This window comes from Odontesthes bonariensis, chromosome 3, assembly GCF_027942865.1.
Source record: "Odontesthes bonariensis isolate fOdoBon6 chromosome 3, fOdoBon6.hap1, whole genome shotgun sequence".
In the NCBI taxonomy this organism is placed as follows: Eukaryota; Metazoa; Chordata; class Actinopteri; order Atheriniformes; family Atherinopsidae; genus Odontesthes; species Odontesthes bonariensis.
Window position 1 is genome coordinate 36,190,002 of NC_134508.1, and position 22,158 is coordinate 36,212,159.

Genomic DNA, 22,158 nt, shown 5'->3' on the forward strand with positions numbered 1-22,158 from the left:
CAGAAACGTTTTGATCAAAACTTCCTGGTTCCAAAAGCGTGCACAGCTTTGTGTTTCTTTTAAAGAATTAAACAACTTCATTGTGCGTTGTGAAAAATACGCGTTTATTTTTTTTTTATTTTTTTTTAAGATAGTACAACATTGTTTTTAAAAGAAATATGTAAGGCCCCATTTTGACGGCTTTATTCGAATATGAAAATGAAATTAAATAAAATAATTAAAGGAATTTTTCAAATGTTTATGTATCGTGTATGTAGAATTTATTGTGTCACTTTGCCTTACAGACCTATGTTTACCTTACCTGACTCCCGCCCTCTGGTATTCAAGGGAACGCCCCCGCGTGTAGTTGGTGAACGCAGCCAGATGACGTGAGTCAGGTTAATGTTTACCTACTTTAGTGCATTTTCTTTTATTGATTTCTTAATAAAGTTCACACTTACAGTAATACTGAAATCCATGACATGAAAAATATAGCAACACATTTTGTTACAGACTGCTGTCCCTTAAAACGGTTGAAATCCTCAGGTTAGATATTGATTGGGTGACGCTTTTAGTTTGTAAAACAGGGATAACATCATAATTCAAATCAGTTGTTTACACACGATGTGACTGGAAAATATGTGATACGACTTTTAATGTATGTTTGAAAGTCTAAAAAAAAAAGTTATGTCATACTGCAGGGAGTGGAAATTACCAGGATCATCCACAAGGTGATGCAAAATATTATTAAATTCTACAACAGTTGTGAAAAACTTTTTTCTTGATAAAGTAGGGGCCGTAGAGAACATGTTAAGATAGCAATCCAATCAAATCGGTGGAAATGACTGACAGGCATAAGCGTTGACCAATAGCATAGCTGTTAACTTGCTGGAATGGGGCGGGATCCTTAGTATCCGATGTCATCAACACACGGCGCTTTGTTTTTCTTATGGGAAAGAATACGGAGGGGATTATTTTTAATTTGCCTCAAACAGTCCGGTTTAAGTGGATTTAACGTTTATTTTTGTTCAGTGCAACCAAAAGCCGACAACGGGGGGAGTTAGACAGATCTTGTCTTTTGAATAGTGGTGTGTTTGTGAGGTCGAATCAGCTCAGCGGTAAGCTAGCTAGCCACTCCGAGAGGGGGTTCTGATTGGAGCGGACGGAATTCCAGAGACTGGGAAGAAGGGGAGAAATCTCTGCTGGGATGCCTTAAGCAAGTTGGAAAACATTGGGTTTTATGACTCCACATGGAACCATGAGGCTTTAAGCCTTAAGTATGTGTCTGTTAGACTGATTTTAAATTCCAAGGATACTTTGCTGGTTCTTTAACTGTTAACCTGCCAGTTGAGCGATTAGCTAGCCACGTAGCTACCTCTCAGTAGGAGGACATTTAAAATGGCGGAAGGTTGGCCCATTCCTCCAGCTCTTGTCGTCATGCTGCTGAGTTTGAGTGCCTGGGCCAGTGACTCTTGTCCCTCTGCGTGCTCCTGCTCGAAAAGACAAGATGATGTCCAGATTCTGGACTGCAACAGGAGAAGGCTATCGACTGCCCCCCTGGACCTCCCAGATGGAATAACTGAAGTGTAAGTACACAACTTGATAGACACGAATGTGTGTCAAGTTTCCACCGTTAGTCATGGACTGAATCCCCTGCATTGATTTGTTGAACAGCCAATGAATGCAAAAAAAAAAAAAAAACATATATATGGATATCTACCCCTTTTCTGTGTTTGAGTTTTATAAGATCTATTTTGGAGGAGTTTCCATGAGATCTAATTTCTGGAAACCTTTTTTGTTTTCAACTTTGAATGGAATTCTAACGGTTCTCAGTTTATTGGATATACTTTTCAGGACCATTACAGTCGTCTAAAGGGTCTCGAGTCAATCATTACCTTAGTAAAACAGTTTCAAGAAAACCATATGATAATGTAATGAATGTTATGTCGGAGTTTGAGCATAGTGCCCCCAGTAAACAAGCATCTGAACCAATTTGTTAGTTGTGGTGATCTTGATTAAATTTGTTCTGAGCTTGTCCTATGTTTTGGAAGGTTAGTTTGTGTTCTGACTTATGCAAAGGAGGTCAGTTAATGTCATGATGATCCTGTTGAAAGTTTACTGCAGCTGATATAAGATACTAATGCTCTGTTTAATTTCATTTCAGCACCATGAACCACAACGAGCTGACTGTATTTCCTTTTCTCGGAGATGTTTCCTCAAACATTACCTCGCTCTCCCTGTAAGCACAGAATTTTCTTCAGGTTTTCTTGTCTCTCCTTTAACAAATTAAATTAACACTCAATATAACCCTTGGTTATGTTTATATGAAGCCATTCTTCTGGCTATATTTAAGCGAGATGCTCTGTCTACGTGGTTGTCTGCTCCAGTCATTTGAAACTCCAGTGAAGGAAAATACAGGAGGAAGGAATACGGAATTTACTTTGTGAATCTAGGCTTGTGTCATTTGGTGTGATGCATTTTCTTCACCTGCTGCACAATTCTTTAAGTTTACGGTGCAACAACCTGTAATGATGGACCTTTGAGTATTCCTTATGTCTCGTATACTCCTGAAAACGTACTCATTGACTGTCATCAGTAATGGTCTTTTCTTTCTCACCCTCCTTACTAGTCCTACAGCATGTTGATTCGACCAGCATATGTCTCATCAAAGGGGAAACAGAAACGGTCATTATGAACACTAATACCCGACTATATTTGATGTCATTCAGAGTCCACAACCGGATCTCCGAGCTGTCGATGCATCAGCTGCAGCCGTATGTTTCCCTGGAGACACTGGACCTTACATCCAACTCCATCTCTGAGCTCAAAGTTGGATCTTTCCCATCCATGCAGCTAAAATATCTGTAAGCAATCTCATATCATTGAATTCATTTACATTTTATTGTTTTATTATTGATTGTTTTCCATCAAGGTTATTAATGTTATTTCCATGTTATAAAGTAACGTGGTAATCTTTAAGGACACATTAATGATACAGGTTAGAAAGGCAGTAAAAGTAGGAACCACACGAATACTTACAAAATCTGAGACAAAGACACTTTTACTTATTTCCTACAATTCTGAGCAGTTAACACACTCATTGCTCTCAATTGCTCTTGTCAATGTCATTAGTGGTAATATCATCACCAAAACACTCTTTGTTTATCTATTAACGACCTTATATTTACTCACCTACTTCAACAGGTTGCAGATAATCTGTACTAAGAGCACTTGTTTGTACCATGTCAGATATTCTTTTTGTTTTGTTTGGTCCTATTTGTTGTGAGGTTATGTCTCCTTTTTTGTATTTATTGAGAACATTTCTTTTAATGGTTGCATAACTAATGGTATGAAAACATAAACAATGCCTGTAAGATGACATATCAGCACAAATTAGAGCACCAAAAACAGCTGCTACTGATGACTGTATTGTTACTAAGAAAGCTTCTTAGACCAGATCCACCGAAGGTGAACCTAAAGGGCAAACCTCTCTCTCCCCCTTAATTGTGGCCCTAATGTTTTTGCTTTTTCAATTTTTTTTTCTGTCTTTTAGGAATTTAAGTAACAACAAGATCAGCGTCCTGGAGCCCGGCTGCTTTGAAAACATCTCCAGCTCCCTGCTGGTGCTGAGGCTGAACAGGAACAGATTAGCTGTGCTGCCTTCCAAAGTCTTCAAACTTCCACTGCTTCAGATCCTGTAAGAATCATAAGAAATGTTTGCAGTACAAAACTCAGTCCAACTGAGTGAAAATCCAACTTGCAGTATTCCAGTGCTTTTGTTGTGGTAGTTTTAATTTCGTATAAGTACTTGCTTGATGAAAAATGATGGTTACTCTCTCTACAGTGAAATGAAACGCAATAAGATCAAGATAGTGGACAGCCTTACATTCAAAGGGATGGACTCACTAAAGACGCTGAAGATGCAGAGAAATGGCATCACTAAGCTCATGGATGGTGCCTTTTTTGGACTGAACAACATCGAAGAACTGTGAGTACACTGTTGTGGACTTGTCTTTTAAAGTCACATTCACCAATTTGTTGTTCATCATTGTAGAGCGGTTACATTGAGAGTAGTTACGAGCTCCAGGGACACAAAAACCATGTTTCACCAGAGCATTCTTTAAAACAACGAATCACTTTTTGTAATGAATATCCTTTTATTTCCCACATCTTTTTCTCAGAGAGTTGGAGCACAACAACCTAACTGAGGTTAACAAAGGTTGGCTGTACGGCCTGCGCATGCTGCGGATCCTGCGGATCAGCCAGAACGCTATAGGCATCATCCGACCAGATGCCTGGGAATTTTGCCAAAAGCTGGAGGAACTGTGAGTGTTTTTTGTCTCCTTTTACATTCAGTGTCACGTAGCTAAGAGACCCCACTATGTTCAGTAGGCCCTAGTTCCGAAGTTTATTCTGTGAGCTCAGCATCATGTTGCCGCTGTTTGTGGTGCTGATGTGGTAACATCTAACTCTGATGCTTGGCATGTATAGATGATCATTTTTGTGAAAATGTCTTATTTCAGAGCATCATACTTGCATACTGGAGATGCATAAAAATCAGATTTTGAACAAGAAAAATAGTTTGGACAAACATTTTTCAGTATTTGCTGTATTTTTGTGCAGAGACTTGTCCTATAATCACTTGACGAGACTTGAGGAGACGGCTTTCGTAGGATTAGGTCTCCTGGAGAACCTGAACCTGGGAGAAAACTCCATCAGCCATTTGGGAGAGGGAGTTTTCAGCGGCCTGGCAAGTCTGCGCACCCTGTAAGTGTTCTGCCCCACAGAAATCTGTCAGAAAATATGTGATGAATATTTGTTTGAAGAAATCTAATTAACTCATTGGCTGCCAGCCATTTTCAGTTCAGAGCCACCCATACTGCCAAGTGTTTTTCAGTATTTTGACTGATTTTCCAAGACCCACAGAAAAGTGTGTCTTATGACTATGTACACACCGAAATTACCAAAAGAAAGAGTAGACTCTCTTCTTTGATCAGGAAAAAAAAGTTTGTTTCTACCATTTTCAGTCCTTTAGTAATAGACAGTAGAACATAGGTTGGTTTCACCAAAAACAGCTGTTTGACCCAAAAATTTGAGAAAATTAGCTCTTTTTTTTTTTTGTGCATAGTGGCCCTGCTGCCACCTAGCGGCTAATTTTGCCAGTATATTCTCTGTTTAGTGTTTACAAGCCTAAGATTTAGTGACGAACTCCGCTAGATTGTCCCCCAGCCCGCTCCGTTAAAAAACGCAATTGACGTCTATATACGTCTTTGGCAGTCAACGTTTTTTTTTAAATTGACGTCTATAGACGTCAATGGCACCGAAAGAGTTAAGCTTAGTACGCTAAATATAATCAAGTGCTGTCTTGTTTTAGGCTCTGTGCATTCTCATGAAGGCTGCTGACGACAGTTGTCTGTCTTTGTTTCATTCTTCATGTGTAGTTCTTGTTCTGTCTTGAAAATATTTTGCAGGTAGTTCTAAGTTGGTTGGAGCAAACAGCGGAGATTGCCAATGATGTAGCCTCTGATTTAGTCTTTATTGTGAGCTGATCCTGCTTGTCATTAGTTCTCTTCACCTTAGTTTCAAGTCACATAGACCTCTGTTGTCCTGGTTTTGTTCTCTCTGTGCTGGAAGTAGAAAAGCAAGTGCAAGTGTTTTTGACGGCCAGGAGAGGTGCTTTAATGATTAGCATGTATTAACATTTAATGAATGTGGGTTTCTCCTAAGTAGACTTTGATGGATTAAGACTGCATATGCAATCAAGATCAGTCTTACTAATGGAACATTTGAGATGCCCTGTAAGAGCTGTGTACATGTCATCCATGTGGAACGTGAGGTTTCCACACTCTAGCTGAGCTTGAGGCAAAGTTAATGGGACGTGTTGCAATTAGAGTAGCAGATTACAGTTGGAAAAACATTAGGGTTTAAAAAGAAATATTTTGAAAATTCAACATAGCAGGTTAGGATATCAGCATAACGAAGCAAATGCGTCTCCTGCATCAAACATTTTATCTGTGTGGAGCAAAGTGTTGAGGAAGTAATGAACTCATTATTTGCTGCACTGATTTAGTTGAAGGCACTGAAGTGCAAAGAGAAAAGGGGTCAAATTTGGGGATTTTTACCATCCTGTGAGCATTCATTCGAGAGGGGCATTTGAGAGTGCCAGACTTCTTTCAGAGGTGGCCAGGCATGAGAAAAGAGAAACAAAAGAGCCCATGACCCATCATATAAACACAAGACCTCTTTGGGTTCCCAGTAGACCTATGAACTGTCTCAGTGATAAACAGAGCTAATTATTTCACCTCATCAGAAAAGCAGGGGTGATAGAGCTTTGACACCGTGTAGAAGTATGGCATCTCAGATTGTTAGTCTCGTTTGTAAGAGTAACTACTTCTGGCAGCCTCGGTGGAGGAAAAAGTGCCTTCGCTGTGGTCTTAGCAGGAGAAGAATTTAGATGTCCGTTTAATGTCTGAGTCTTTGTGTTTTTCAGAGATATCCGCAACAATGAAATCTCCTGGGCTATTGAAGACTCCATTGGTGTATTTGATGGAATGAAGAAGTTGAACACACTGTGAGTAGACACACCATGGATATTAATTTACTCTTTTCTTTTAGACACGTTAGTGCAGCTAGTGCATCTTTCACACGTATCAGTGTTTCAAACATTTGGCCCTGTCAGGTATTTTCATTGAGAAATTCAACTTGCATTGAAACACTGGTGTGATGTTTTATTTTAGTCTTAGCAAAAGCTGCAGACACAGTGTGTGTTTCCAGTGTGTTAACAACTATTACTACTCAAGAGCAGGTTTTATTATTATGATTTGAAATGATTTTGTTTTCCAGAATTCTACAACAGAATAAAATCAAATCAATCACTAAGAAAGCGTTTGAAGGCCTTGAGGAGCTGGAGAATCTGTGAGTTAAACTACTGCACCTTCCTTTTTCTGTTAATGTTGAAGGATTAAAGATTGCACTGCTATTAACACTGTCCTGATGTTGCCTCGCGTTTGTGAAATGGGTTAACAGTTTTGTTTAAAAGCTTATCTTCAGTGCATGTAATCCATGTTTCTGTCATTTCTGCAGGGACCTCAGCAAGAATGGCATTATGTCCATACACCCTGAGGCGCTGTCCCATATGAAGCTCAAAGTATTGTGAGTAAACACTAAATGAATCTTACAGCTCTCATAAGCTCATGTGGAAGTTTTTTTTTTTTTTTTTTTTTTTTTTTAATATTGTTTCTTGGACAGATTTTATTACTGTAGCTCTCATTAAAAAGGAATCATAATGTTTGAGAAGATCTGCAATTAAGGTGGATTATTTGAATATTAAATTTACATTACATATCAAAGAAGACTGCAGCCAGTGGTGTGTTGTCGATAGACTGTTGCTGTTTGTGGTCTGCCGCCTTGTTTTACTTTACGCAATGTTATTAAAGATATGTATGTGTAATCGTTGAGTCATTAGATTGTCTCTCTGGAAACGTACAGTTTTCCTCTCAGTTGGGCAAACAGTCGTCTAATTAGGCTTTAAGTTGCAGCAGCATCCAGTTAATTGGAACAGCTGTCTCCTGCATGTGAAAAAAGGCAGTGGAGCTGTTAAGTCTCTCGCCTTTTTGAGGTTTTGATCAGCTGTTTTAGGAGTGTCTCTCAGTCAGGGGCAGATAAAATGTCCCAGCTGCTGTCGGACTGTCGGAAAATGTCTGCAGTCATATTCTGTTGTTAGTAATTTAGCAGCTGACGTGATTAAAACTAGGAACTGAAGGAATTGACCATTTTCTTGGCGAGTCGATTAAGTGGATTTTTCTGAAAATTTAACGAGAACAAATGGCATCATTTGAACTGAAGTGTAATTTAAGACTGTATTAGAAGACAGATCTGGGGCTGTTTCTATAGAAATGAATCCAAGTTCTATTTTATCTGTGTTTTGTTTCCTATGGTATGGCTGTATCTGCTTGATTATACCATTATAAACAAATAGGTGGGTAGAAGCTGGAATTGTGTGCTTCTTAAAATATTTTCTATCAGTTCTACCTCAACCGAGTCAGCAGAACTTTTCCAAATCTGTGATGTGAACACTGCTGACCACTGATCAGGCAGAATCCCCACCTCAATTCAATTGCGTTGTTTGGAAATCTGTGTACAAAGTTTACAAAGCTGTGAAAATAATAAATATCAGACATCAGATATCCATGTGCATGATTTATGAATGAAAGAGCATGTTTTATCAAACGCATATCGATATTTTTTTTGTCTTTGCTGATTGAAGATGAGCTTTGTTGCGCACAGTTATGTTAATTCTGAAAAGATCTCCATGTCTTCCGTACTCGGAACCTGTCACAAACTTAGACAATGCATTGATTGCTCTACTCGAGGTTTACCATCGCAGCTTGGCGATACCGATCTGATCCCGGCAACATTAGGGGGAAACCATCAGAGGTGGAAAGCAAAATCAAGTCAAGACGGACCATACATTTTCAATAGAAAGATGATATTTGTCAGGTGCCTATCAATTTGTATGGACAGTAGCAACCCTCCTTACATATTTCACATAAATTGAACCTTCGTATCAGCAAAGACATACAAGGTTATTTTCTGAAGCGTTAAATCATCGTCCTGTCTGAGCTATTCAGACAGATCCTTCAAATATCTAAAAATAAGGATTTGTTCAGAAATTTAATTTCACATCTTCTTGTTCTTTCTTACATTTTAAGGCTTCTGTCTCACTGCCTGTTTTACCTTTCTGTTCTCAGTGTTCTGAACACAAGCAGTCTGCTGTGTGACTGTCACATGCAGTGGTTGGGTCCTTGGTTGACGGAGACCCAGTTCCAGCTGTCTGTCTCGGCTATTTGTGCCCATCCTGCCAATCTGCTTGGCCGCAGCGTCCTGTCCATCAGCCCAGAGGAGTTTGTTTGTGGTCAGTCTTTTTTAAATTTATTTTTCATGCATGGATTCAGCAGAAGATTGCTTTAAATCCTCTGATTATTCTACTCATTGCAACAACCTAGACGTCTGATTCGCTAGTTAAATAACCAGAAACATTTTTAACTGTTACAAAAGAGCCTGAAACGGTATGTAGATACATGTGGAACACCAGCTTACATCTTACATTTCAGTTAAGAGAACTGCATGAATTGTGTAACATAGAAAAATGCTCAGTCTGGCTCTGTCTCTCTTTCTTTTGCACAGATGATTTCCCCAAACCTCACATCACAACTCACCCTGAGACGTCCGTGGCACTACGGAGCAACAACGTGACTCTCAGCTGCATTGCATCCAGCAGCAGCGACTCACCGATGAACACGGCATGGCGGAAGGACGGGGAGGTGCTGTATGATGCAGAAGTGCAAAACTATGCCCGTTATCAAGAGGGAGAGCTCATCTATACCACTGTGCTTCACCTGCTTAATGTCAACTTCACTGATGAGGGGCGTTACCAATGTGTGGTCTCCAATCACTTTGGTTCCAATTACTCTAACAGGGCCAAGCTTACTGTCAATGGTGAGGATGGTTCACTCTTTCAAAGAATGCGAATGTTTGTTCACAATTAAGTGATTGAGGGATAAACCATAAGATTTATTCGAAACTCACCCTAACCTTGCATTTCTGTCCTCCTGTCTTTCAGAGCTTCCCTCCTTTCTTAAGACTCCGATGGATCTAACAATCCGCACTGGGGCTATGGCCAGGTTGGAGTGTGCTGCTGAAGGCCATCCATCACCCCAGATCGCTTGGCAGAAGGATGGAGGCACCGACTTCCCCGCTGCTCGAGAACGCCGGATGCATGTGATGCCGGATGATGACATATTTTTCATCGCTAAAGTTAAGACAGAAGACATGGGAGTGTACAGCTGTACAGCTCAAAATGCAGCCGGCAGCCTGTCGGCAAACGCTACTCTCACTGTCCTGGGTGAGTCACCCTCCTGATTAGCAGAATGTATTACCGATCTTTCCTTTTCCTTCTGGGTCATTTCAGCTGAGTCACACTGCTCAAATAGGGCCCTCATTTTTGTTTATTAGTCATTAGAAGCTCTTATTTATGTGTTGCCACCTTTGTCAGATTGAACTAATAATTTTATGAAAACAAACTGTGTTATACCATGGCCATTTACAATATTTAAATGCTGCTGCCTGCAGCATCTCTGACACAAATGTTCGAATTCCTAATGAACGTGCTTGTGAGAATTGAATTGAACTACATAGATGATCAGTGACACAATCGAAATGGCTGTTTTTGTTTGTTTGTTGTTTTGTTGTTTGTTTGTTTTTTGTTTTTTTAGAGGCTCAAATTTTTATACAGATTGAGCAAACCTCTCCTCACACATATCCATCTCAACTGACCACACATGCTATGAAAATCTATATATCATCTTCCCTTCCAGAAACTCCATCTTTCATGAGGGATCTCGAAGACAGAACAGTGGCCCACGGGGAAACAGCTGTGCTTCAGTGTATAGCTGGCGGCAGCCCCGCTCCACGTCTCAACTGGACCAAAGACGACGGGCCCCTGGTGCTTACAGAACGCCACTTTTTTGCCGCAGCCAACCAACTCCTTATCATAGTTGACGCTGGTCCAGCTGATGCTGGGAAATACACCTGCATCATGTCTAATACTGTCGGTACAGAGCGTGGCCACATCTACCTCAGCGTCTCACCATCACAGAAATGCGATACTGGCACCGGCTACGACCAGGATGGATGGACCACTGTGGGCATAGTGGTGATTGTGGTGGTGTGCTGTGTAGTTGGAACTTCGCTGGTGTGGGTCATTGTTATCTATCACATGCGCAGGACGAGTGAGGACTACAGTATCACCAACACAGGTTCGTAGTTTGGATAAAGCTGATATAGCTATAGATGTGAAGTAAATTTGTCCTTAAATCTTTAACGCTTTACACAGACAGAACACAGACACATATATATATATATATATATATGTATGTATGTATGTATGTATGTATATATATATATGTAGTTGCGGTACAGAACTCAGCACAATGTCCCAAAATGCATGTCTCTGTTACAGATGAGATGAATTTGCCCGCAGACATTCCCAGCTACCTGTCCTCTCAGGGTACTCTGTCAGAGCCTCAGGAAGGCTACAGTAACTCTGAGGCTGGCAGCCACCAGCAGCTCATGCCTCCCCTTTCCAATGGATACATTCATAAAGGCACAGATGGTTTGTAATCTGTCTTTTGGGTTATGTTAAGTTTGTAACATAAACCTTTTGTTTTAGTGCCACAATGATACAGTACTTGGTTATGTTTACTTATTTGCTTTTTAGCTATCATGGATAGTCGTTTTATGATTATCATAAACATAGACTTTTCATATCCACGAGATGGGTATATTAGCACAGTTTTTTTGTAAAAGCATCCACACCTCTTACAATATTCACTTTGAAATTCCTCTACACTGTAAGTCACAATGACTGCACATATCTGCAGAAAACAGTTGTGCCTCAACCAGCTCCAAACCCACTTAGAAGTTACTGTCCTTCCCCTGTAATGTTGATTTAATGATTCATATTGTCTCATTTAGTTTAATGAAAGGATCATATTTAGGGCACAAAATTTGACAATACATCCTGATGGTGTTTGCAGTGTAGTAACAAACTTCCCGTAAAGAATAATCTAGATTTGCTGGTTACACATAATATTTTCACATCAAATACTACTGTATACTTCATTTATCCAGTTTTTGGATTGGACTATATCGAGTTTTTGTTTATAAACCAACAAAGCTTGTGATGTTGACATCACAAAGAATACATGACTACTAGAAATCAAACTTGCAAGAATACATTGCCTGCTGCATTCCATATTAATCACAGCTGACAATACAAACAAACAAAACATTAATTTTGAATAAAACACAGCTTCTCAGATGTGCCTTTCTTTTTTCAAAGGTTTGAGACACTCCCATACCCATTAGGCTGTTGTTTCTGTTTATGTGTTTCAGATCACCTCCCTGCTGAAATGAAACGGTGACTAATTATCCTTTTTTTGTCCCAGGTGTATGTTATGGAGACACAGGCAGTGAAGTGGAAACAGACAGGAACAGCATGCTGCACTGCAGGATGGGCTCTCTGTTCACTGGACGTAGCAGCTTCCATCCTGGGGAGTCTCGGGAGGGACTAGTTGGAGTGCCCACAGGTTAGAGATTATTTTATTTATCTGTATTTTGATCATTTTATTATTTTTTTTCCTGCTTTTTGAAACTGCTGCATCGTATTTATTTATTACTATCTTTCTTTGTTATTGGTTCAGGTTGTAATAGTATTTAAAACGAAATCAGGAGTAGTGCACTTAAATATTTCTTGTTTCTACATCATATTCGAGTCAGTGTGTGAGTATGTTTTAAACAAAACAAAGCAGCAAATAGGCTAACAAACTATTAGCATGACAGGTTGCGACTGCACGTATCAAATTAAAGTCCCCTCTGAATTAAACTGGATGGAAAACCTCTAGTCCTTGGTAAGGTTTTAGTTGTGAAAGATATGCACTCGTTCCATATGCAGCAGCGTACCAAACCGGTTTGAAGTGGTTTTAAATCAGAAATCAAGTGGCCACTTTGAGAAAAGCTTAATCCAGTCCAACACGATATTACAAACAAGGTAACTCTTTTATTAGATTGATTAGACAAAAGTGGTAAAAAACTGAGGTGTTCCATCCTTGATGTGCATGTGTTGGGAATTGACTGCTATTTATTCTTGTCAGCCCAACCCCAGTCCATTACAAGAGGCCACATTTTTCATTCAATCTCAGTTTTTATTTGAAGGAATGCAGGAGACATGTCTGCCATCACCAAGGCCTTTCAGCTTGTCCATTAAATATGTACACGTGTGCATATTAAGACGATATATATCAACTAGAAATACATCTTTTTTCATACCAACCCCCACCTGTGACATTGAAATACAGCAAAATAACAGATTAGAAAGAAATCTAAAATCTCCCTTGGTATGAATGTAGGCCCCTTGCTGTGGAAAAACCTACAATAGCAGTGTAGAAAATGCTGAATAGAACAAAACTATGCAAAACAGCGATTTTAAAAATTGGTATTTCTTTCTAGGTGGCACAGGTCCTCTAGTAATCTGCTCCGACTGCTACGATAATGCCAACATCTACACTCGTACAAGGGAATATTGCCCCTATGCCTATCTGGGGGAGGACGATGCATTGGACAAGACCGTACCTGGCTTAAAGGGGAGCATGAGTGAGCACACCCAGGCTGAGGATGCAGCGCTGGAGAGCTTCATAAGCACCTCGCATGAAAAAAGGCTGAATGGCTACACTTCTCCAGATCTGTATGTTAACGGTGAGACATTAGACAAAAACTCACAATTTTTACTTTTGAAAGCGAGATATTGAAATCAAGCTGCAGTTTGTCATCTTCCCACTGAGGTGTTTTCAGGGACTTCATTCTTCACTCTCCATCAGCTCTTGACACATCTTGTTAATTTTTGGAAGCATCTAAGTTGCACAGGATTGTTCCCAAGATGCCTTTGTATTAAGCATGAAAAAATACTTTATTTATCCCAAAGGGATGATATATGTAAAAGAAACAAAAAAAAAAAACACTTATGAAAATGGATTGATTAATAAAATCTGCAAATGAGATTCTCCAGTGAACCAATAAACCCACAAGGTTACGTTTATTGGAGATATTGATCCTCAAGACATTTTTCTTTGAGATATACAGTAAATTATGGTTTTAGGAAACCCTAAAGCTAAACCAACAAAAATAGTTAAATGAAAATGAGCACATTGAAAAAGCATCTAATTTAATGTGATTGTATCACTAATTAAGGTTCTCACTGCACAAAGAGTAGAGTAAGTTTTTTTTTCTTCTTTTTTTTTCTCAGTTTTATGTGAAAGAAGAAGAAAAAAGGCCCACATTTCAGAGATAATGTGTCTATGTGTTTGTTTTTTTATTCCCTTTTGCAGATTCCCTCAGCACATCTTTCTGGAGAGATGAAAATCCATCCTCAAAACTCCAATCAGGAGCGTCCCAGCTCTCAGTGACTGTGCACAGGACACCTCCTCTGCCCTCTGCTGCTGATGGGGCAGCGGAACACAGTGAAACGGAGGCTAACTATTTCCCAAACCAATGCACCCAGGACCACAGAAGTGCCTCTGGTAGGACTAACACACAGGAGCATCTGGCTCCCACATAAGGTCTTTACACTCTGACCGCATTCGGCCTCTGACTCGTTGCTGCACCTCTTCCCCTGTGCCCACCTTTACCCCTCACCCACTACCTCCAAATAAACACCTCACATTCTGCCAAAGATGCTCTCTTGTATGTTTACATTCCCCTTCCACTCAAGAGGACATGCTAACATTCCCCACCGTGGAACGACTGCTGCGTCTGTCGGGATAAACAAACCGATGATTTCAGTGAACTCCTTATTGACAAAGCCTTCTCAGGAGGACCCCTTTCCCCCAGATGCTCTACTCTTCTTTGGTCTCCTATGAGAGAAAACAATGAATGTATGCTTTGAGTAGCCATGCCAGACGCTGCCATGAGAGAACACCAAGACACAGCCACGTTCCCTAAAAGCCTGAGTTGAATCTCATGATTCCTGGCACAGACGCCTGTTGGAGCAGCCTGCGTGACTTTAAAGGAGGGGAGGCTTAAATAAGGGACAGATTAAGTTCCTTGACCAGCAGATTTTGGTTGATGAAATAGAAAAGACCCTTGAAGGTTTTCCTTCCACAGCCATTATGACAGACTCTTATGCAAATCCCAGAGACCGTGACACCAAAAGGTGGTGTATTATGAAAATATATATGTATATGAATATATCATATATTATCTATCTGTTTTCGCAGTGTTAATTTTGTAATTTTCTGTCTTTTATAATGATGAGCAGTTTGGGAAGAAAGCGTACAGTTTTTTTTTTGTCTTTTTCTTTAACTCTTTTGCACATGAGACAATCACAGTTTTGCTGGCTATTTTCTGATGGTTGTCTAATGGATGACCTTTTTATTAAGCATTCTCAGTGACCTTGATCAGGTGACTACGTGATTTTATTTTATTTTTCAAAAAAAAAATCTTTTTATTTTTATACAGTATGCACTGATCTGTAAGCCCTTATCTCCTATGTTACAGGCACTTAATGGTGGCAAACTTAATTATGCAGTTTACATGCTGTTTTTTTTTTCCATTGTAAAGATTTATCTTTACAGTCAACAATCCTTCCATAAATATTGATTACATCTAGGTTTTCACTTTGGACTGTGAAAAATGAGAATGTATTGTATTATTTGATATGTGTATGTATGTGTACATAATGTTAGTTATTATCTATTGAATTACGAATACCTTTATTCATCCCACAGTGGGGAAATTTTGAATTCAAAGCTCTACTGGTACATTTGAGGTCTAAGCCGCATTAACTTTAAAAAACAAAACAAAAAAAACATCCATCTTATTCGTTTCAAACCCACATTGTCCCAGCATCATACACAAAGTTTTATGTGTTGGTTTAAGTAATCAAGTGTAATATTTTCTTGATATTTTGGTTTTTATTGTCCTCAAAACTGAAAAACACTAATCCAACAGCTGCACAGCACTGTTTACAAATGTCAGTTATTGTGTTGTGATGAGTTTTGAAAATGGAAATGCCTTTTGTGTAGAATTGTGGTCTCATGAGTTGTCCTGAAATACCCTCTTGATTGTTGCACTTCAGAGTCGCTCAGATGTGACTGGCCTTGTGTCTGACTCCTACATTTGCTCTTCATATTTAGAAACCATTACCATCACCATTAGAGGACTCCATATTACGTAACCCTCCCTGAAATGAGAACACCGGTCTGCAGCTGCAACACAACCCTGTTTTACTGAGTCTGTGAAAATGTTCTCGGGAGGCGTCGCTGCGCGCAGAAACACCAAACTATAAAGCAGAAAATGTCAACCGCACTTCAAATTCACGTGTCATTAATTGTGATGCTGTTGGAGCGTCTGAGTCATTCTAAACGTCATGTAGGACGTAGGGTTGTATTTCAGAACCGTTGCTTTAGTTTTAGCCAGGTGTATCTAATTATTGGCTGAGTGTGTGTATTGTCATTTTTCATAATGTAATCTCCTTTGAGAGGTAAATCTCCCATATTTGAGAGTAGTTTTCATTGTCATTTCCTTCGTGGTTCTATTCATTTCTACTTTATCCTCCAGAGAGGATTTGACCTGTCGTGGTGGGACAGGGTGTTAAAGCTCAGCCACAAAAAACCAACGGTGTCGGTTAATCCTTAAACGTGTTAAGATGAAGCTTGAATTTATATTTTCTATATAATGTCACAAAGTATAACATGGCCACGTGAGTTATTTAAAATGACCTTGAGCACCACATGGTATCCGTAAACCTCAACGAGTTGTACGTTGCTCCTGTACTCGTTTTAGTTTGACCACAGTCTTGTAGCACATTCTGAGCCTGTTCCTCTGAACTGGGTATCTGCAACAAAGGTGATAACCAACATGTTTTGTTTTCCAAGTGACGACTAAAGCACGAGGATGATTTTGTGTTCTCTGTATATTTTCCTCACTCCTCGTTTTTTCTTCAGTTTCTTCTTGTTCTGATTGCTGGCCAAAGCGCATTCCATGCCCCTCTTTAGTGATACGGAAACATGGATGAAAACTGGCAGTTGTATGTCATCCTAATGGAGCTACACGTCCGGTGGGCAAATATTGAGTTAATGTTTTTCACCAACACAGCCTGACACACATTGTGCATTTTTCTGACTTCTTACCAAAGTTTGGCAGTAAGTCCTCTGGCAACATCTAGTGCTGCTGTTTTTGAATTGTCGAAGGTTTTTTCCCCTTTTTTTTTTAGTTATATGTTGGACCTTGTTTATCTGTACATTCTGTAAAGCATGTCTAAAGAGCCTTTTTGTTACATAGCCATTACTCTAATATTAAAAATGTTCTCATAATTTGCTTTGAATCTTGACTGTCTCGACACTGACCTCCAAATAGCTTTAGTATTGACTAAGCTGTCATATTGTCTTTGACTATAGTCGGATTGCTTGGTTTATTTAATCAATGATCCAAACCTGAAAAGATATTAAATTTATAATGATATTTGCTACTTGACATACGACCAATATGTTTGGTTGTTTATGTAAGTGGTTCATTTGAATGGATTGTTCCATGTGTCTGGGGGTGCCTGTCAAAACTCTGACAGTACTGTTAAAGAAACTAAATAAATAAAGCATGTCCATGCAGGATTGGATTTTGGGTTACAAATAATTACAACATAGCCGTCTTAGCGACAACATTATTTCTGGGCAAACCATGGAATGATTTTAAAAGGCCAAGCCAGCTATAATCTGGATTTAGTTTTGTCAAGCCAGCACAAAGCCAGCTAATAGGGGCTTTAAAACACTGTTAGTCCGTCGTCACTCTTGACGTCAAGAAAAAGGCCTCACTTTACTCCCTCCTACATAAATCCAGTAGAATCCCAGGGTACACTGGGTATAAGTGGTATCTGACAGTGGTTAAGCATTTTGAAATGCACAGTTTGGATCTGCTGTACTCCCTGGTTCCCATCAGACATGGTGACTTTGTTAATCAGCCTCTACAAGCATATAAATTATTCAGCAGAATGTCCTGTGTCAGTTTAAACTCACACTTCCAATGGGTCACAATCCTGAAAATAGAAGTAACTAAAGCTCCAAAAGCACTACAGAGAGTGCGTCTCTGACTTCCAGTTATAAAGTTCCTAGACTCTACTGACACATGACTGGCCTGTGAGTGAACATGTCCAAGCTGTCAAATTTCCACAATGCTGCATTTTAGAGGTTTTGGCACAAGCAAACGCATCATTTATAGCATCGGACTGTGAAGCGCTGCTCGTTTTCCCTGGAGGCAGAGCGACGTATACAAACTTTGATCTAACATCATGCTATAAAAAAACAGGTGTTATATCACAGCTTGATACCAACACACATAGGTTCATGTAAATGTGTGAGTTCATGCACAACAGTGTTCTGAGGTACTGAAATGTGTATCCTTTGCATGTAGGAGGAAGTGCAGTTTCCCCTCAGTATTACAGCTACTTATTTCTATTCCAGGCTTTTTTAAAGGAGGCAATTTAATGCTATTCTAATTGCCTCACAGGTATAAAAATGAAAGGAAACCGATGAACTTCTACAGCCATTTGTGAAGCACAGTTTTATAAACGTATTTTTGTTAGTAATTCCCAGCTGGACATAAAAAAAACACAATTCAGTTACAATGAAAGATGAGCTGACGTCACTTGGACCCATGCATGGCACAGTGCTGATTCATGGATTAATAAAACAATAGTCAAAGCATATAGCTATAAGTTCAGTCTAATGAGTCACGCTTACTCGTTATTATATTAAAAAAAGGTATCACTGTAGGCAAGAAAAAAGTCATTCAGACGTTTTTTTATTTAAAATATAGACAGTTCAATACCTGAAGCGTTTTTAAAGTGTATTTAATTCATTTTTTTCTTCAACATTTTCAAGATTTGCAAATACCCTGTTACTTATGAGAGAGTGCACAAAGATAAAGGTTTCTCTTAAGAGTTGTCATATTCACCCAGCTTTAAATAAATGTCCAAATGTAATTAATCTAATTCAAACATCATCAAATGGGTGATCGACCATGAATCAATGACTTGGATTAATTAACGATATGCAAGAGAAAATTCAAGACATCAGGATTGCCCCGTTAGTTCTGTGCTTACATCAGTGGGTGGCGCTGTGTAGACATTATATTGTCAGCCGGAAATCTCTTTACAAGAACATCCCACTGTTTTTTTTTTCTTTTTGCAAATGAGGTGTCTTAATCAGGTGTGATTTGCTTTGCATGCTTAATATTCGGATCACAAGTCAATGTAGTTTTAGATAATGTCATAGTTTACGCTTCTTTCCTCTAATACCCAAGACAAGTCCATTGGATACAGCGAAAATGTAGGTATTTATATAGCCATAATTGATTTAGACTGTGACTAAGATGACAGCATTTTACACTGAACATGGACTGTTGGACTGTTTATGTATAGCCTATATGAGTGTGTGTAAGCGTTCCATCTCTATTTAGTACCGTGACACACCAGAGGATGGAGCCAGCGTGGACGTCTGGAAAACTGCTGCTGCCGAGCGTAAAAAGGGGCGTTTTGGAGCTTGGCGACGTCTCTCTTGGCGGTATCAGGTGTGTTCAAACCTGTAGCAGACAGACGCTGGCGAATGTCTCTCAGCTCAGTCATTACGGGGTGGATCTCAACTGCGTAAACAGTCTAATGGTGAACGCTACCGCCCGTCTATTTTGAGCCTGCCCACAGGTATGAGGGAATTCGCGCAGAGGCATAACGCTTCAGCGACAGACACTCCACAATCTTCCTCCGAGTGAGTAAAAATATTGTCCGTTTGCATTTGGTTTTGACTTCTTGCCATCCAACGTCTTATACAGAGTCGAATTAAAGTGCGGACATGCTTCCAGAGAAGCGATGGAGAACGTAGAAGCTCGAGTGTCTCATTTTTAACCATCTCGACGCTATCCACTCTCTTGCTTTACGCACAAGAAGCGCTTGGAATTGTTGCAACCAAGACGACTGAGCGCACACCGGAGCCCAAACCCGTGGCATGACAGACCTTAAAATCACATCCGCAGGTGAAGATCAGCCTCCTACATGTCAAGAGGATGAAATCTCCAGCAGGTCGAGAGAATAACTTATGGGGGTTTGTTAGGCCGCGTCACCTTTTGGTTATTTAACTACAAACTGAGGCGACTCCCATTACTTATATCGATTATTTGAAGAGAGAATAATAATGTCCAGAACACTGAAGAAGAAGAAACACTGGTCCACTAAAGTGGTGGAGTGCGTCGTGTCATGGGGAAACCTGGGGGACTTTGGCTCGGTGGTGGAGGTCCTGGGAGGAGCAGAGCTCGGACAGTTCCCCTACCTGGGCCAGATGAAACTGGACGTACTGGTGTGTCACGTCGGCAAACTGCCCTACTACGGGGACGTTCTGTTGGAGGTGAACGGAACGCCCGTTAGTGGACTTACAAACCGTGACACTCTGGCCGTCATACGCCACTTTCGGGAGCCGATTCGCTTGAAGACCGTCAAACCAGGTGCGTCTTCTGCTCTCCGCTCCCATTGCTGTTGTTGCTGTCACTTGAGCTCTGTTTGTTAGATGAGCCTTTTGATATGTGGTTTCTGCTAAACATAACAACCCTCATGTAAATACTAACCAGGGCTCAGCAGAGAGCTCGGATACCTGTTACTGTCAGTCTGTAAGAAGCACAACAAAATCACTCTCAAATTATGCAAGGAATTATTTTACATGGATTTCCTCTTGAACTCCTTCCTTTTGTCACATGTAAAATTTTACCATTTATAAATCAACTAGAGTGGACTGATATTTGATCAATAGAACAAAACTAGGGGAATTAAGTGAGTTTTGCTGTGACCACCTACTGTTACAACCCTCACTTCCTCAATGATTCCCCAGACTTCTTCTGTAACCCCCCTCTACCCCATAAAATCTAATTGACTCATTTTCTCAGCACTTTCTCTGGGAGATCGAAGAGTGATAATGGTAATAATGGCATGTAGCCCAGTTGGAGCCATTGAAGCTAAGTGCACTTACATGCATAGGAATAAGGGCAAATTTCATCCCTCCATTATTCAGGCTGCTGCCCACTGGCCACAGATACAGAAGGGGTTAGCTGTATATTACCGTATACTCCCATCATTCCAAACCTAGCTCTCCGTGGACATGAGCTTCAACGTCCCAATGCTCTGTTTAAAAACTGCGGTGAATTGGTGATGATGATGGTGATGATGGTGATGCTGTACTGCGGTGGTTTGTCCCAGCACGAGGCTCCTCAAGTGATGGGTCTGAATGGTTCTGGTGGGATGTTTTTATGTGTTTTTATGCAAGTGGGAGATGACTTTGCTTTGACTCTATGCCAGAGCTGGTATGTCTAAACAAAAGGTTTCATCGGCATCACCATTTTCAACAGCTACGTCCTAAGAGCCCAGGCCAGAATGCTTGAAGATCAGCTTCATGGGTACACATGCTTACTAGAGTGTGTTCTCCTATTATATTTTATTTATTTGTTGAGTCTCTCATAAGCAAACCAGAAATGACAGGAAAAATTGTTTGCTTAGATTTATGAGTCCAAGTCCCATTAGTGTGCATGCACACGAACGTATGTGTGTGTGTATGTGTGTGTGTGTGTGTGTCTTTCATGGCTCTATAATCCCCAGAGCTTCTAACACCATGCTCTCTGCCCCACTAACCAAGGATGATTAATAAAGGGCATGGAGGAATGAGAGACCAAGTCAGGGAGAGAGACACAAAGAAACAGAGGGAGAGAAGCTGAGAAAGAGAGCTGGGGAAAAATCAGCCTCGCTTTTGGCTCCAGGCTGGACTCCCACACAAGGTTGTTTTTGCTCTTTAAAGCTCACAAGGAAGTAATGGGTAACAAAGATGGCAAAATTCCTAATTATATGCTATTTTCATAGTCATCCATACCAGCCTTACCATACTCTTGCTCAGTCACATGCTCTTCAAAGATCAGTTTACAGAAAAAGCCCCCTCAAAGCCCCCTGGCATCAGTATGCAGATGGGGTTGTTATATGGTCCGATTACATATTGTGAATGTGTGCACATCTGCATTATGTGTATACATTCCTGTATGGTAGCTTCATTTTTTATTCACACCTCTTGCATAATTGAGTTGCGAGTGGATTTTCTCCACTTCGTTGGAGGCAGGGGGCCTAGAGGATCAACTGTTACCAGGAGGCCCTGAGAGCTGCTTTGACATGATGGTGCCGGCAGCAACGAACGAGTCGCTGGCTCTACCAAATGTTTTTTCCTTACTCAATATCTTCTTGTGTTCTGTATGCCTCACCTTCTGGAGCTGCTGGGCTTCCGGTGCTGCGACTGACAGCTACTAGGGAAGATGGAGAGTGTGCAGGGATGCAAAGACTGAATTGGGGATAGAGAGATGGGATGCAAGATGCAAGTCTCAACACGGGCTGTTTGCTCTCTCAGTTATTGATTGAGAAGGAATGCAAGCAGAAAGAGTTGCACAAAATCGTTCTATAAGTTTTATATAGCTTCCTCCAGTGTATCATATATTCTCTAGGGGCTGCTAAGAGGCTCCTCTCACATACACGCATGTGCACATGCAAACCTTTTT

General features: G+C 40.2%; 2 protein-coding genes across 4 annotated transcripts in view; both read left to right on the forward strand.

Moving 5' to 3' along the window:
- The first annotated feature begins 859 nt into the window (after window positions 1–859).
- On the forward strand, window positions 860–17,144 carry lrig2 (leucine-rich repeats and immunoglobulin-like domains 2). Of its 2 annotated transcripts, none has more exons than XM_075461645.1 (18): window positions 860–1,565; window positions 2,144–2,218; window positions 2,709–2,843; window positions 3,533–3,676; window positions 3,824–3,967; window positions 4,161–4,304; window positions 4,603–4,746; window positions 6,470–6,550; window positions 6,823–6,894; window positions 7,063–7,131; window positions 8,730–8,893; window positions 9,166–9,477; window positions 9,602–9,883; window positions 10,356–10,796; window positions 11,000–11,152; window positions 11,988–12,128; window positions 13,048–13,293; window positions 13,923–17,144. In XM_075461645.1, exons 1-18 carry the CDS (start codon window positions 1,378–1,380, stop codon window positions 14,150–14,152), a joined length of 3,165 nt encoding a protein of 1,054 aa, XP_075317760.1. In that variant the 5' UTR covers window positions 860–1,377; the 3' UTR covers window positions 14,153–17,144. The 2 variants fall into 2 exon arrangements, with proteins under 2 accessions (XP_075317760.1, XP_075317761.1); XM_075461646.1 differs by having other exon boundaries at window positions 13,048–13,282; window positions 13,923–14,043.
- Window positions 17,145–19,086: 1,942 nt separating this feature from the next.
- The window catches only part of magi3b (membrane associated guanylate kinase, WW and PDZ domain containing 3b), a 147,363-nt gene continuing 144,291 nt past the window's right edge, over window positions 19,087–22,158 (forward strand). The window contains exon 1 of one of the 2 annotated variants that reach the window (XM_075461648.1): window positions 19,087–20,079. In XM_075461648.1, the coding sequence (XP_075317763.1) occupies window positions 19,773–20,079 (307 nt within the window). In that variant the 5' untranslated portion in view covers window positions 19,087–19,772. The remainder of the gene's footprint in view (window positions 20,080–22,158) is intronic. The other variant, XM_075461647.1, reaches the window with a different exon arrangement.

What these genes read in the sequence shown, in the direction of transcription:
- lrig2 (XM_075461645.1), top strand. Translation starts at nt 1,378, where the DNA reads ATGGCGGAAGGTTGGCCCATTCCTCCAGCTCTTGTCGTCATGCTGCTG. An exon ending in TGCCAAAAGCTGGAGGAACT is followed by an intron (nt 4,305 to 4,602) that starts GTGAGTGTTTTT and finishes ATTTTTGTGCAG; the next exon opens with AGACTTGTCCTATAATCACT. An exon ending in CATATGAAGCTCAAAGTATT is followed by an intron (nt 7,132 to 8,729) that starts GTGAGTAAACAC and finishes TTCTGTTCTCAG; the next exon opens with TGTTCTGAACACAAGCAGTC.